The sequence below is a fragment of the Grus americana genome, chromosome 4, assembly GCF_028858705.1.
Source record: "Grus americana isolate bGruAme1 chromosome 4, bGruAme1.mat, whole genome shotgun sequence".
Taxonomy (NCBI): Eukaryota; Metazoa; Chordata; class Aves; order Gruiformes; family Gruidae; genus Grus; species Grus americana.
The window spans coordinates 6827063-6843976 of NC_072855.1; the positions used below are offsets into that span (position 1 = coordinate 6827063).

At 45.9% G+C, this 16914-nt stretch overlaps 1 protein-coding gene across 7 annotated transcripts in view; it reads left to right on the forward strand.

Moving 5' to 3' along the window:
- Positions 1 to 1292: 1292 nt before the first annotated feature.
- The window catches only part of ST3GAL5 (ST3 beta-galactoside alpha-2,3-sialyltransferase 5), a 30559-nt gene continuing 14937 nt past the window's right edge, over positions 1293 to 16914 (forward strand). For 2 of the 7 annotated variants that reach the window (XM_054824581.1, XM_054824583.1), the window contains exon 1: positions 1293 to 1408. Coding sequence is in view for 4 of the 7 variants with exons in the window: in XM_054824576.1 (XP_054680551.1) it covers positions 1372 to 1447 (76 nt within the window). In the remaining 3 variants the exon portion in view is untranslated. Of the gene's footprint in view, positions 1448 to 16914 lie in introns of all 7 variants that reach the window. The other 5 variants (XM_054824579.1, XM_054824580.1, XM_054824582.1 and 2 more) reach the window with 3 other exon arrangements.

Below are 16914 nucleotides of genomic sequence, written 5' to 3' on the forward strand. Positions count from 1 at the left end.
TAGAGATCAAGAGACATAGTTTAGTAAGAACTGTGAAGAAAAGACTAATATATGGATAAAAAGCACATCTGCATTCATCTTGTATAAAATTTGAAAGCATCTAAGCCATCCTGCTTCAGGACATGCGCTCATCCATCCCTTACAGTAACGGAACATATAGATGTGTCAGAAAATCGTGGCTGGTTTCAGATCTTGTGTAGCAGTTCTTCTTGTAGGAAAGCGATGCGGACCTCTACCGCATCACCCCTTTTTAACTGTGAATGCCGCCATAACGCCAGTTTTATCGCACATTGTCCAAGACCAAGCATATCCCCTCGGCTCTCCTGACATGGCTGCTTGCAGTGTGTTATGCACTGTAATACCAGTGCACATCAATTAGCAGCCACCAATGTCTGGAATTGCTGTTCCTGTTTTGCAGCCATCATCTAGGTTAGAGAGCAATTTTTAGACACCATAACAATAAAGCAGATATTAAAAAGAAAATAATTAAAATTCTTAGCTAGCACAATCTGTAATGACTTAATCTGTTTTCTTGCTTAATCAGCTCTGTCCCACAGCCGGTGCCCAGGCTTTCTAGCTCTGCTCCAGCGGTTTTTCAGTTTGGTGGTTTTTTTTTTTTTTTTGGTAGTTCAGCTTGTGATTTCTACACCCGTGGTCAGGCAGGTCTGCAAGGTTGTTTCTCCTCTCCTGCAAGTTAAGACAGTTTACACGAGTCTACCACTAAATCAGACATTTTGTTTTTTATGGTTATGGTGGTAGCATTGGGTGAGTCTTGTCAAAAAAACAAGTTTCCTAAGACTGCTGCGGAGAGGCCTGAAAACCCTCATGCACCCAAGCTCCTGGGAGTATAAGGCACACTAAAAGCAGCTAAAATGCTATGATTTTGGGACCTGTCTCGTTTTTCCACAGGGGGAAGGCGAAGGCGCTGCACACGCAGCGAGGAAATGAGGTGGCGAAGCAGGGCAGCCGGGCTGAGGGGACGGGGGGGCCGCGGGTCCCCTCCGCACGGCCCCTTGGCCGCGGCGGAAAAAACGACCCCAAACCCACGATTTCTTGAGGAAAGAAAGGTCTGGAAAATGTTCATTTCGGGAACTAACACCGCAAAAGGCTGGGGAGCGGAAGGGTTGGGGCACTTTTGCTGACTCCCAGCCTCCCCTTAGGCCGCTGCGCCCACCCCGCCGCCGTCCCGTCGCTGCCTCCCCTCGGTCCCGGGCAGCACAGGCCCCGCTTCCCCTTCGCCCCGCTGCGCTCGGCCCCCATTGGCTGCCTTCCGCCACGTGCCGCGGCGCCCCCGCCCCTCCGCCGCCCCCCTCCGCCGGCTCCCCCGGAGCCGTTACCTGCGGCGGGGCTGTGCCGCTCGCCCCCGCCTTGATGCGGAGGCGAGGCGCCCGGACCGAGCCCAGCGCAGGTAGGCGGCGGTGGGTCGGCGGAGACCCGCCGCTCGTGGGTATGAGGCGGCGGTTTGGGGAAATTTGGGAGGAGAGGAACGGTGGGGGTTTTTTTTAGCGGGGGGGAGGCCGGCGCGGCGGAGCGGGGCCTGCGGGTGTAGGGAGGCGGGGTGCTTTGCTCTTAGAAGAGCCCCGGGGGCTTCTGTCGCTGCTGAAAAAGGGACTGAGGTGCTGCCGAGGCGTGAAGGCACCAAGGTTTTGGGGGTGTTTTTTGAGGGGGCGATGGGTCCGGTGGTAGTGGCCACTGAGGGGCCGTCCCTCCCTCAGTGGGCCGGGGGTACGCGGAGGCCTCCGGGGTCACTCGGGCCAGGCCGCGACGTCCACCCCACTGCTGTGTGAGGCTGAGGCGTTTAGGATGTGCTCACCAGCACCTGTGCTTCGCGGTCTCCCCCGGGGAAGGTGAGCAGATGCCTGGCTGAGGAGGTCTCTGGGCGGTGAGGTGGCGGCTGTGAGTTCTTGAGCAGGTGGGTGATGGAAGGCAGGTCTGTCTTGGGCTGCTCCTGGGAGGAATGTAGCTGGGGCTGTCTCGAGTTGTTCTTCTGAAATAAAATTTATAGGTTTCTGCTTGTCTGTGGGTTGCAGTAGCCTTTTTTGTCGCTGATTTTGTCTTTTCCTGCTATGAAGCAATGCAGCTGCAGAACAGAAGTGACTTCTGCTCTTGCTGCCAAACCCTTTTTATTTTCTAAAACACTACTCAGGAAAAAGAGGGTTTTTTTGTGCTGAGGTGTGGCTGGTTTGGGTTTTTTGTTTTTTTTTTTTTTTCTTCTGTGTCAGTAGATAAGAGCAAAATATAAGGCCAATAGAGGAGAGATGTTTTTTGCAGCTCTCTCTAGTTATGGAAATGAATAGGAAATGTTCATAAAATTACTGGAGATAAACAGCTTTCCTGTGGTAGATGGCTGGGTTTGTCTTATTCTGAGAAAAAGGGTAAATAAAGATGCATATTTCTTACTTTTCTGAAGAAAACTTGTTGAGATAAATGTTCTTTATGTTTCTAAGGTGGATACATGTTTTTAAATGCAGCTTACAATGGGACTGTACATATGCAGTTTAGAAGTGGTGTGCGGTTTTCCTGCGGACTGTATTGTTCCATCCGTTTTGCTGCAGCAAGGTTACTATCTCCCTTGTGGATCACGCAGCAGGAAACCTTGGGGGTCTCCCAAGCCCTCTGCTAGCAGGACAAGAGGCAGCAAATGCATGGAAATTCATTGAAAAGTCAAAGTGCAGCTGGAAAGTTCGTGTGTGCAAGCGCTTTGGTACGTTGGTCACTTCCTCGGGGCTGGTGAAACATGGGCTTGTCTTGCTTCTGGTTTCCTGGAACTTCTTGGGATTTAGCATTCTCTGTAGAATTTGATGACATTGATCAAATGATTGACAGGCAGTTAGGGGCAGGATGTAGGAAGACAAAGTGTGATAGCAGAAACCTTTCACTGAGGAAAACGAGTTAAAAATGTTTAATTTTGTTTGCTTTGCATACCTCAGTTTAGGTGATGGATGTGGAACATGCGAAGATTGCTGTGGAGTTGGGGTGTTTGGAGGGCAGGTTATCTTGTTTAGGTAAGAGACCCTGGAAAACTTAAGTAGGTCTTGAATTTTGATAAAGGTTAAATTACTGAACAAGACCCAGCTAACACTTCAAACTTATCATGGAGTAATTTTGAAATTGCAAGCGAGTCTGAATGAAACTTACTCAAACACGATAGATTAAAGCATCTGCAGTGGGGGCTTCCAATGCTTCAAAACTGCACAACAGTAATTTGGACGTAGGACTTCTGGATCGTGGAGGAGTCTCCCCTGCTGCAGGCAACTCTCTCTCATAAGGTCATTCATAAATTATTAAGGACTTTCCTAAAACTTATGTAGGCTGTTATTTTCCGTTACTCCTATGGGAAGGCTATTCCTTTGCTGCTCAGGAATCTTTTGCTTGTAGTCCATATTTATTATGACCACTTTTTCATGTGTGTTAACATTGTCCCTTTGTTGGAATTGTTTACTTTCAGCTTTGGTGTTTATGTGTTTGGTATATTTAAGGACAAACTCTCAGACTGTTTTGCAAAGCTAGACAAGCTGAACTCTCTGTTGTCCTTGGGAGCAGCTCTTCATTCACCTGTCCCACCAGCTCTCTCTGCATCCTGTTGGGTTCTGAAATCTTGAATTCAGAAGTTAAGCATTAAAATTGGTTCCAGCAATGTTCTTTGCTATATTGAAATTTCCTTTTAAGACTTTTCTTCATGGGAGGCTTTTGGCATCTCCTCTTTTGCTTCTGTATGCTTGTGTGATATTTTTTTTTTTTTTACCATGATCTCTTAGAGTGTTAGAGGATATTGTGGTAAAAATGCTGCTGTACTATTAACATTGTTGCATAATTACCAGTTGTTCTGTGCTATTCTGCTGCATAATTCAGATGTAACATGAAACATCTTGGCTGTGTAAGTCTGCTGGCATGTTTCCTTAGCCCAGTAAAGATTAATACTATGCCCTATCTTTTCCGACCATTTTTTTTAGGGAAGATTTATTCCTCAAACTTCCGGTGTAAGGGGAAAGACCTAATTTGTTTCGGCTTCCTTCAAGGGCTCAGAAATATCTTCCACTTGTGTGCAATGAATTCGCCCAGCTGGTGGTGGGTGGTGTGCCGATACACTGTGCTCTCTTCTTCCTCTCCTGGCTGGTGTGGCTCTTCCTCAAAGTACTGGAGTGGAGCAGTGCTTCCACAAATGGGGGTCTGTGGGCCTGGGGAGGAGGATGTGCCGCGGAAAGGAGCATGCGAGATGTGCAGAGGGAGGGGTGTCTGAGTAGCACTTAACCTGCTGTTATGCTGCAATTTGTTCTTCCTGTGTGTGTGCTGACTTCAGCCAATACAGACAGGAGCATCTGACCTCAGGTTCTGAACATCCTGAGAAGGCAGGCCACTGTTTCTTACACAAGTAATGTAAAAACCTGGGATTTGCTCTAAAAAAAAAAAAAAAAAAGAAAAGAAAAACAAAACAACAAAATGATGGGGGCTCAAAAGCTTCCTCTGCAAGAAATAAACTTATCTTCTTAATACCACACTGTTCACGACAGCAGTGCTTTAACTCACCTGTTTCTTCCTGCTTGGCTGGAACACTGACTTTCTGTGGCTCATTTGGGAGTCAGAAAAATTTCAAATTCAGATACTGTTTTCATCTGTCTCAAAGCATCAGCTGCCCTCTTAAGTGTTGAAGCACATCTTGTTGAAATTTCCTGTGCATTATGGATTTTTGCTGTTCCTCACTTCAGAGCACCTGAAAGAGATTTTGCAGACACACTTAGAAAAGCTTGGAAAACTTGACTAGAGAGGAGCGTGCCAAGGCAGAAGTGAAATCAAGAGTGTGATCCCTTTTATGAACGTTGAACTGTCATTCAGAACCCCACTAAGAAGTTCTTTGCCTATAACGTTATTTTAGCAGGCACTATTAATGTCCATAAGGCTTCCGGTGAATGCTGCTGAAAGGAAGGGGTGGTGTTACACTCTGAATATCTCTAAGCTGATAATTGGACTGAATTTGAGCCAGAACCATTTTTTTTTTGTTCAATCTGGGTGATCCAAGGTTAAGAGCAAGTTGTAGCCTAGCTATGTGTATCCTTCCTAAAGGAAAAGACTGGGCAAATAGACACAATAATGTAAGATTATTAATGATTTCATGAGTTAGTTGGTGGTTGATGTTGCAAAGAGGAGGAAGGATCAAGCCATTAAACAATTAGAAGAAGATGCAAGTAGAGCATTATAAGCAAGGAGAGAAAAATGCTAATGCCTCTAAGGTACTATTGACTCTGGCTGGTATTCATGGATTCAGGCAAAATAATTTTCACCTGTGATCTTGTTGGTGCCCTGTCTGCTGCTCTGAAATTTTGATTTACTGTTGAGTAAATGTTGAGTGTCTCTCACAGTGTCTCACTCTGTTGAGTGTCTGCCAGCTGCTCTGAAATTTTCTTTTACTCCTTGTTTCACTTTTTGCCATTTGGGTCCACAAGTGTAGGGCTCAGTATTATTTTCTGAGGAGACAGATCTTGACCAAATGAATTGCAGACTGTACAGACAACATTGGTTTTTACTTTCTATAGTTTGATTAAAAAGCCTTACCAGTCAAAGGTCATTTTATAAGACACCTTATACACTAATGTAATCAATGTCCTGTTGTAGATGCTTATGACCATATTATAGGCTAAACTTCTTTCTGCCATCAAGGATGTATTCTTTCTATTGACTTTATTAAATTAACCAAAACAATGAACTCTACTGTTCATCAGAAGAGGCATGTCTGTCAAATGCTTTTTTCATTCAATAGTAATAGATGCTAAGGAGATAATATTCAAAGAAAGTTTATCAAATATCTACCTATGTTAAAGTACCAGCTCTACTGTGGGGTTTGTATAGTTGCAACAGAAGAAATAATTGACAGAAGTCTCTAGTTTTTAACTTTAGTTCCAGTTTTTCCTCTGTCGAGAAGTCGTCAGACTCTAGTCTGCAACACCTCCTAGGCTGCTGTCCTGTCATGTCTTGTGACTATTTTGCTAGGAAATGGTAGGATGATGATCAGAGGATTATTTGAAGATAAATATTCAACAGTTAATACATTGCTACAGATTATAATGCAAGAGTCTCTCATGCCTCTGCATGTCTCAAGTATGCCTGAAATCTTTAATCTCTCTGGAATTTTTCCTTATGCTTGTTTTTTAAGGAATTTTTGTCAAGTACCATTGAACAAGAGTCTTAAAGAAGGTATTTCAGTGTTCATTGTGTTACAGAAAGAGATTTTGCAATCAAAACCAGTTGCTTTGGGATAACTTGTCTGTTCCTCTTCCCCACTTTTTCCTGAGTATGTTGTTGCTATGGGCAAATGGGCCCATTCAGATAAAAGGCCTTTTACTTTCCTTGTATAGGTTTGAAATCCAATTTCAACATCTGGGCAGCTTTTCAATTGGCTTTCCTAGTCTGTAAACCTGTGTTTAAAATTATTTGATTTAAAAATTTGGATTCACTTCTGCAGAAGTCATTGGGAAGTGAGTCAGTCCTTCACTGTGTTGCAGTTTCTTGAGTACCTCTTGCTAGAGGGTGCTTGTATGTTGTTCCAGGTTGGTTGTTTTGTTTTTTAATACCAAATTTTATAAGTTACAAAAGAGTAGGTTTCCAAATTGGTTTTGTGTGTAAGAAAGACTGTGTTTTGGATGAATAAAAATACCTCTAATCCATTGCAGTTGTAAGGTAGAAGTTTGACTGTACAGCACTTGCAACTGCAGAGTCCTCTGTGTATTATGGGTTGCACAACTGTCCTTAGCTTCAGGTTTTTTATTCATTGTGTTATCATTTTTCTTCCTGAAAATTATTGGGACAGGGTTTGATCTACAGTTGATTTAAAAAAAAATATTTTTTTTATAAACAGGGTAGCGATTATTTACAAAATTTATTTAATTATGATTTATTGTTTCCAGTGAAGAGATGATGAAGTTTCAAAGTGTAGGAAGGATCTGAAGGTATCATGGGTTGATTAGGACACTTGGGAGGGAAAGTCCCAGAGAAGGGACACCCCTGGGGGACTTGTGGGCCACCTATGCCAGAGCAGGTAAGCTGGTAAGAAGCACCGAGGAGCAAACGAAACACATTGAGAATCACAGAGGAGCTGCAGACAGAAACCATTATGCACATTGCCCCAAGCGCCCCTGCACTGCCTGTCACCTCCTCAAAGGAGTTGGGACAGGCTCCATGTGTAACCTGTGGCAAAAATGGGTGAAATTGAGACAAGGAAGGAAGGGAGAAGTGCTTGGCTTAAGTTTAGCCTGTGGAAGGGGAAGGAAGGGTGTATTTACTCATGGGTTAAACTGTTTTTCTCAATATATGGAATTGGTGATTAGAAGTTGTATTAATTGGTAATAAATAATATTACTTAAAACATAGTCACCTCAAGGGAGGTGATTCTCCCCCTCTACTCCACTCTGGTGAGACCCCACCTGGAGTACTGTGTCCAGCTCTGGGGGCCTCAGTACAAGAAATATATGGACCTGTTGGAGTGAGTCCAGAGGAGGCCACAAAGATGATTAGAGGGCTGGAGCAACTCTCCTATGAAGACAGGCTGAGAGAGTTGCGGTGGTTCAGCCTGGAGAAGAGAAGGCTCTGGGGAGATCTAATTGTGGCTTACCAGTACCTGAAGGGACTGTTTACAAGGGCATGTAGTGATAGGACAAGGGGTAATGGCCTTAAGCTGAAGGAGGGGAGATTTAGATGAGATGTTAGGAAGAAATTCACTGTGAGGGTGGTGAGGCACTGGAACAGGTTGCCCAGAGAAGCTGTGGATGCCCCATCCCTGGCAGTGTTCAAGGCCAGGTTGGATGGGGCTTTGGGCAACCTGGTCTAGTGGAGGGTGTCCCTGCTCATGGCAGGGAGGTTGGAACTACATGGGCTTTAAGGTCCCTTCCAACCCAAACCATTCTGTGATTCTATGAAAAAATTCCAGATTCAAGACTATTTTGACCATTAAAGAGAGTTGAACAGGGTTTGAGGATGTGGGAGGGAACTGGGAGAGTTTTATACTGATTTCTAAATCATGTTTTTTCATGACATTGTTAAAAAAAAAAAGATAAGTAAATTTTTCATATAGGTTACTTCAGTTGAGAGGCTCTGCTTAACAGATGGCTCAAACATTTTTTTACATCTTTAAAAAAAAAAAAGCAACCACAAAAAACCCCTCAAAATCTACCACCTAATTTACCATTTCTTAATTTTTTTTTTTTTTTACATCTTGGCCCTCACCTTTGATCTCTATGGGTTTCAGTACTGTAGAAGCAAACTATCCTACCTATAAATTTTACCAAAATATTTTTCATGTTCTTACATATAATGCTAATCCAAATATATCAGTCTTGAAAACATTAATGAAAATTAATATCTCCTCTATTTGGTTGATAATGAGGGTAGATTAAAATGTGTAATCTTTCTATGAGTACAATTCTTGTAAGTAATAACAGACATTAGTGTTGTAGTTGTCACTTAATTTTTGTCATGTTTTCCCCAAATGTGTCCCAGGAAACAATCTGTAATCTGTTTAAGTGTTCTTAAATGTACTCTTCTATCTCCTTGTGTAAAGTTTTGCAGTATGTCTGTGGTTTTTTTGTTGTTTTAAAAAGCTTTGGAACAGTAAGTTAATGCACAAGTCATTGCTGATAATGTACACAACATCTCAGCGAAGAGTATCTTGCTCAAGTTTATTCCATGTGAAAACACATTCTCTGCCTTTTAACTTCACCTTTCTTTTTTGAAACATAACTGTTGCTCAGAACCAAGTAGCTTTCATTTTATCATTTACTGTTTTTGAAAGTGTTTCATAAGTAATTTATGTGTATCTGATTTAGAGGGGTGTATGTGAAATGAGCAGGTGGTTTGGGGTGCTTTTGCATTAGTTTACCTTCTGTTTCACTGCCTGCTTGAGTCCTATTGCTCTTGATTAGTAATTCCTTTATATAGGTGTGACTTTCAGGTTTCAGTTGCTGTGAGCTTTAGATTGCAAGCTTCTTGATCTTGTTACATGAACTTCAAAGACTGTATTGTGCAGCAAGACCTTGAGATAGACTGTCTTGCGGATGACTCGTAAAGCTGGCTGTTTCTGCTACTTCTGGTGGTACTGCGAGAGAGGAAAGTTAATTTGTATTTTAACTCCCAGGAGCTTCAGGTGTAATCCAAGATCATGTTGTACTAGATGCTATACAGCTGTAGGACAGAAGATGCCTCTTGTCCTGCTGGGCTTTCAGCAGTGGCTTGTCTAGACTAGCTTCCCTATGGGCTCAGGTAAGAGCCTGTAGAGTTGCAGGTTGCAGGCAACAGCCCATGAACAGGTACTCGTGTAGATCTGGGGGATAAGCTCCTGCGTGAAGAGTTACCAACTGACAGTAACTGTCCCTGCTGGCGCTTCCTCTGTGCCTCTGGCCCTTGACTGCACAGACAGTTATTTTGGAACAGTACCTGCCTGCTTAAAATGCTGAGCTTGGCCGTGGAGGCCAAGTGGACCATCAGTGTGTGGAGAGATGGGAACGTGCTTGAATTGGTAGGGCGAAGGAGATAAATCGAAACATCTCCTGTTTGGGGTTATGGTTCTGGGGGCTTAATGATAGGGTGGTGAGGGATGTAAGTATATGCCTCATTCTACGCTCGTGTGCAGGCTGGTCTGGTCCTGTCTCCATGCCTGCTAACACTGTTGGCACTCAAACAGTGGGGGTGAGAGTCCTCGTCTTTGGGTAAATCCAGATGCTGTACATAACCAAATGCAATTTTTCAGGGTGTGGCAGTGGTCATGTACAACTTGATACATGCTGCTTTTTAGTTTTTAGTATTCCCACATAAAAGCCATCCTGAAGACTTAAATTAATTGCTTCTGAAATATTCCAAGTGTGGAAATAATGTCTACTTAAGAATAACAATGAGACAGAAGTAAATTATGGTGAAAAGAATAGCACCACAAAAAGCTTTGGAGTGTATTCTTGCTGATGGACAATTTAGCTTTTGCAGCAGCTTTACACAGATCACTTAAGTTCAGTAGATGAAAAGCAAATTTAAGTCCCTTGAGCCCTCACTAATTACACCACAGTGAGTAGCTATGGAAATGTCAATGCAAAATGTGATTGTAATACAGCATTACTACTGAGGCATCTTTTGTACGCAAATTGAGACATTTGCATTTATGGCTCCCAAAACAGCTGTGGCACTGCCCCTTTCTGAAAGGGTGTAGTGGTGTTTGGCGGTGCTGTTTATATGCAAACAGCAAAATCTGGAAGCTATAGGCACAGCTTGTCTCTGGTGCTTGGTTTCTTAGCTGTCATGGTTCTCTCTGTAAACTCACAGGTTTTTTTGAAGCTCAGGAAGACTGTGGGACAGCAGGGCTCTCGGGTACCTTGCTCTTCTGAGCACTTACTCCATTCCAGCCAGTGGAAGGTGCTTAGTAACTTAGGTAAGAGTGCAGGATCAAACGCTGAGTAATTTTTAAAAAATGCTGTGCTGGACAGATATATTTTGAGTTCATCTGTCTGTCTATATATATTGACTTGATCAAGAAAGGAATCATCTGAAGTAAACAACTGACAAAGTCAACCTGAAGTAAACTGTTGCAAATGAAATGAATAATAACATTATTTCAGTTATTAAAAAAACAACCAAACAAAACCTTTGAGCATACTAAATATTAAGAGTTAGACTCAGAAAGGTTGTGCTCAGATGATTAATTAAATCCTCTGTGTTTCCTTATTCCTTTTTGCACATCCAGGATGAGATGAGTGAAACAACCATTTGGGGATGACTGGAATTTATTTTGCTCAGAGGCAGGGAAGACTTTCTGATAGCACCCGTTTATTGTGGTCTTGCATTCCTTATTAATCCCCTTCTGTCTTCATCACTCTTCACCTCTTCAGTTCTTTATTCATCTTTCAGAACTCTTGTGGCCTTCTCTTTTCTTTGTTTTGAAAGGCTTCATGAAAAGTGCATCTGTTGTAGGATCTCTGCGTACAATGCTGTCATAGGAAATTCTCACCCTAGGAAATGATTGAAAGCGTGCTGTTTGCAGAGCACTTGGACGATTTATAATGCAGAGGAGATCAACCGTGTCATCCTTCCATGCTGCAGGATGATTCCAGGAGTATGTTAGTGCCATTAAGCAATAAAAAGTTTTATATACGTTGAGCAGTCTTTCACAAGCAAGTGTTTCTGTCAAATTACAACATAAACTGAGTCTTAGATTAGGAAAGACTAATTTGCAGAGAAATAAAAACCTGCTTTGAACAAAGCAAAGGCAGTGAGGCTTTAACCTTACCCTTGTAATTCAAGCTGTAAAACTTTATGGGTTTGATTCAAACTGCTGGAAAATTTATGTGCTTAATCTGGAGTGTATTCCTTCATGAATTTTACCAGTACCATGGTCAGACCTCATGATGTCACTTTGTACATTGTTGCAGTGACATCCTGGTCGCAGGATCCTCTGATACCTAGTGTTGACTGATTGTTTTGTATAGAATCCGTTCTGATCTAGGTTCCTATAGACTGTGATCATGTTACCTCTTCCTGTTGTTTACCCAAGAGACAATTATTACTTGCATTGTTCTGTAGTGAAAAAGGCTGAAGCTTGTTTCCTGCTTTTTATTCAGCGTTTTTTCTTCTTTTTTAAAAAGAAAAGTTCCATTGTTATACGTCTCCCCAGCCCTGTATGTACAGGTCTGTGGAACTGATAGATGTAATTATTGTTTTGTGGTACATTGTAGCTTAGACATTCAGCGTGTCCATGCAGTAAGCCATCCATGTCAGGGAGTGATCCTCTTCCCTTTTGTCAAACAATGCTGAGTGCCCCTTGTTGTGCTAGTCTGAGCCAGTCTCCTCCAAGGTGATCAGGCTGTGGGTACTCTGTAGTATACGGAGCACTCCTGGAGTTTCCATGTAGTCTGCAGGCCTTGTTCATGCTTTCCTCTACAGCATGCTTTAATTGCCATTCTTTTCACATGCCACATGTGACTGTGCTGGCAGGCTCCATGAACTGGGGCTGCTCCCTGGGTGTGCTGGCAATCTGATCTCTGTGGATACCTGACATCTCCAGGACATGTTGGTATGAAGGTACTGGGCCCCAGGTAATGACGACGGGTGCTTCGTTGTCTTGTCTGTGTAGTGTGGCAAGAAGTATGTGTCATATCCTGGAATATAAGGTGATTGTGCAAGTCCTGCTGGATCGGCACTGGACGTCTCAAGGTAGAGCAGTTAAAAAAACTTGGTGATCCAGAACTGGCACTAGGTTATGGTCTTCGTAACAAATTTTGCTGATGCACAGTAGGCCTTTACCCATGTGGACTTGACTGATTTACTGCAAATCTTAGCTGAGCGCAAAATGGACTTGTAATGTGGGTGACTGGGGGTGGTGGTGGTGTCAATACCCAGTTCTGCTCCTTAGTGCTGTTTTTATTCAGTGCTGTTGATGCAGCCAGTAAAGATGCTCTGAGAAAATTATGAACTTGTAAGGCTTGATAGGTTCCCTGTGACCTGTCGTCTTGTGTCCTGGCAGATTGTGTGGGAGACTGGAGCTGGATTTGATTTCCATCTTAACTCCTAGCATTCTGGGGGACCTTGGGGTGTCACTTACCCCTCGGGTTTCGGTTTACCCTGTTCCAAGATGAACATAATGGTACCGACCTCGGCTGTACAGTGCTTTCATAGAATCATAGAATGGTTTGGGTTGGAAGGGACCTTAAAGATCATCTAGGTCCAACCCCCCTGCTGCGGGCAGGGACACCCTCCACTAGACCACGTTGCCCAAAGCCTCATCTAACCTGGTCTTAAACACTTCCAGGGATGGGGCCTCCATAACCTCTCTGGGCAACCTGTGCCAGTGCCTCACCACTCTTACAGAATTCTAAAGGATTTCTTTCTAACATCTAATCTAAATCGACCCTCCTTCAGCTTAAACCCATTACCCCTTGTCCTGTCACTACACTCCCTGATAAACAGTCCCTCTCCAGACTTCCTGTAGGCCCCCTTCAGAAACTGGAAAGCCACAATTAGATCTCCCTGGAGCCTTCTTTTCTCCAGACTGAACAACCCCAACTCTCTCAGCCTGTCCTCAGAGGAAAGGTGCTCCAGCCCTCTGATCAGCTTTGTGGCCCTCCTCTGGACTCACTCCAACAGCTCCATGTCTTTCTTGTACTGGGGCCCCCAGAGCTGGACGCAGTACTGCAGGTGGGGTCTCACAAGAGTGGAGTAGAGGGGCAGGATCACCTCCCTCGACCTGCTGGTCACACCTCTTTTGATGCAGCCCAGGACATGGTTGGCTTTCTGGGCTGCAAGCGCACACTGCTGGCTCATGTTGAGCTTCTCATCAATCAATACCCCCAAGTCCTTCTCCTCGGGGCTGCTTTCAATCCATTCCTCGCCCAGCCTACAGTCGTGCTTGGGATTGTGCCGACCCATGTGCAGGACCTTGCGCTTGGCCTTGTTGAACTTCATGCGATTCGCACGGGCCCACCTCTCCAGCCTGTCAAGGTCCCTCTGGATGACATCCCTTCCCTCCAGCATGTTGACCACTCCACACAGCTTGGTGTTGTTGGCAAACTTGCTGAGGGTGCACTCGATCCCATTGTCCATGACACCAACAAAGATGTTGAACAGTGCCGGTCCCAGTACTGACCCCTGAGGAATGCTACTCGTCACCATTCTCCACTTGGACAATGAGCTGTTGACCACAACTCTTTGAGTGCGACCATCCAGCCAATTCCTTATCCACCGCGTGGTCCATCCATCGAATCCATGTCTCTCCAATTTAGAGACAAGGATGCTGTACAGGACAGTGTCACATGCCTTGCACAAGTCCAGGTAGATGATGTCAGTTGCCCTTCCCTTATCGACGGACGCTGTAACCCCATCATAGAAGGCCACCAAGTTTGTCAGGCACGATTTGCCCTTAGTGAAGCCATGTTGACTGTCACCAATCACCTCCTTATTTTCCACGTGCCTGAGCATAGTCTCCAGGAGGGTCTGCTCCACAATCTCGCCAGGCATGGAGGTGAGACTGACTGGCCTGTAGTTCCCTGGGTCTTCCTTTTTACCCTTCTTAAAAATGGGGGTTATGTTTCCCCTCTTCCAGTCCGTGGGAACTTCACCAGACTGCCAGGACTTCTCAAATATGATGGAAAGTGGCCTGGCCACTTCATCCACCAGTTCCCTCAAGACCCTCGGATGCATCTCATCAGGTCCCATGGACTTGTGCACCTTCAAGTTCCTTAGGTATTCTTGAACCTGATCTTCTCCTACAGTGGGCGGTTCTGCATTCTCCTAGTCCCTGCCTTCTGTGACCTGGGCAGTGTGGCTCAAGCATTTGCCAGTGAAGACTGAGGCAAAGAAGTCATTGAGTACCTCAGCCTTCTCCATATCCTGGGTAACCAGTTCACCTGTTTAATTCTGGAGGGGGCCCGCATTTTCCCTCGTTCTCCTTTTCTCACTAACATACCTATAGAAGCTTTTCTTGTTGTCCTTGACATCCCTGGCCAGACTAATTTCTATCAGGGCTTTGGCTTTCCTAACCTGATCCCTGGCTGCTTGGACAGTTTCTCTATATGCCTCCCAGGCTACCTGCCCTTGCTTCCACCCTCTGTAGGTTTCCTTTTTTTGTCTGACTTTGCCCAGGAGCTCCTTGTTCATCCATGGGGGCCTCTTGGTGTTTTTGCTTGACTTCCTCTTTGTTGAGATGCATCACTCCTGAGCTTGGAGGAGGTGCCCCTTGAATATTAACCAGCTGTCTTGGGCCCCTCTTCCTTCCAGGGCTTTGTCCCATGGTATTCTACCAAGCAGATCCCTGAAGAGGCCAACCTCTGCTCTCCTGAAGTCCAGGGTAGTGAGCTTGCTGCGCACCCTCCTCACTGCCCTGAGGATCCTGAATTCCACCATTTTGTGGTCACTGCAGCCAAGGCTGCCCTTGAGCTTCACATCCCCTACCAGGCCCTCCTTATTGGTCCAGCATGGCACTTCTCCTTGTGGGCTCCTCTGTCACTTGGAGGAGAAAGTTGTCATCGACACATTCCAGGAACTTCCTGGATTGCTTGCGCTCAGCTGTGTTGTCCCTCCAGCAGATGTCAGGGTGGTTGAAGTCCCCCATAAGGACCAGGGCTTGTGAGCATGAGGCTGCTCCTGTCTGCCTATAGAGGGCTTCATCTGCTCGGTCCCCCTGGTCAAGTGGCCTGTAGCAGACCCCTGCTATGATGTCCCCTGCCCCAGCCCTCCCTTTAATCCTGACCCATAGGCTCTCAGTGGGCTCCTCATCCATCCCCAGGTGGAGCTCCATGCACTCCAGCTGGTCATTGATGTAGAGGGTGATGCCCCCTCCTTGCCTGCCCTGCCTGTCCTTCCTAAAGAACCTGTACCTTTCCATCCCAATACTCCAGGCATAGGAGCTATCCCACCACGGCTCTGTAATGCTAATAAGGTCGTAGCCTTGCAGGCACACACACGTCTCCAGCTCCTCTTGTTTATTCCCCATGCTCTGTGCGTAGAGGCATTTCAGTTGTGCCCCCATTGAGGCTGACTTATTGGCTGGGGTGGCTGGAATTCTTTTAATGTATCTTCCCAGTGTTACCCCATTGGTTCCTGTTGCATCCGGAGCCCCCGGCTCATCTCCTCTAGGCTTGAAGTGTGCTGTAGTGCATCCAGCACGTCTCTGAGCAGTAGGCTGAGGTCCCTCACCAGCATCCCGTCCCTCCAACCTGGGCACATCATCCCACAACATGTTGCTGGCAAGCCTGATGTTATCCCCCTCCCCCTTCGAGCCTAGTTTAAAGCTCTGTTGATTTGCCCAGGAACTAGCAGGGCTCAGATCCTCTTCCTCCTTTGAGAGAGATGAATCCCATCAGGGTTCATCAGGCCTGGTGCCGTGTCGGCTGCCCCATTGTCAAAGAACCCAAAGTTGTGGTGTTGAGACCAGCCACGGAGCCATGTATTTATGGACTGTGTCCGCCTGTTCCTCCCAACATTGCTGCCCTCAACTGGAAGGAGGGAGGAGAATATTACCTGCGTTCCCAAATCCTTCAGTGACTGTCCTAAGAGCCTGAAGTCCCTTTTGATGGCTTTCGTGGTGTGTGCCTCTGCTTCATCCCCACCCACGTGGAGGAGCAGCAGTGGGCAATAGTCAAAGGACTGTACCAGACTGGAGAGTTTCCTCGCGATGTCCTTGACGCGGGCCCCGGGGAGGCAGCAGACTTCTCTGAGAGGAGGGCCTGCCCTGCATATCTGTACCCTTCAGAAGGGAGTCCCCTACAACTATAAGTCTCCTTTTCTTCTTTGTTGGGGTGGTCACAACCTGAGGCATGGGCCTTTTGGGCCTAGGTGCTACCTCTGGAGTAGCTTGACTGTCATCCATATCCTCGCTCGAGTGGCCTTCCACAGCCAGAGCCTCGTACCTGTTGCACAGGGGTACATGGGATGGCGAGGTGGGTGAGGAGGAAAGGTTCGCTGCCTGCCGCACCGCACATGGACTTGTTTCTGTTCACTCCCCTCTTTGAGGCTGCTGCCTTCTGCCTGGCGAGGTGAGGATACAGGGTCCCCTTCACTTTGGCTTTGGTCTGTTAGCTGTCCCTGTTTTTGCCCCAGGGAGGGCAGAGCTTGGCTCCACCAGCCTATCTCTCTCTCAGCCTCTCTGATGCTCCTTCACCTTTCCACTTCTTCATGGAGTTCTGCCACCAGGCTGAGCAGATCATCCACCTGGTCACACCTCAGGCAGCTGATCTCACTACTGCCTTCCCCTGCCAGTGCCAAGGTCAGCCTAAGAGCTGGGTGGCTGCATGCTTCTGTGGCAGCTCTCTCTGTGTTGCCACATGCCTTCTGGCGAGCACAGAGCTTAGGGCTTTCTGCCTGGTGGGCGCCATGGCTGAACTCCTTCTATGACAGAGTGATGACCACCAGTGGACTCTCCTCTTGAGCAGGCAGACTGACTAGGCCCTGCCC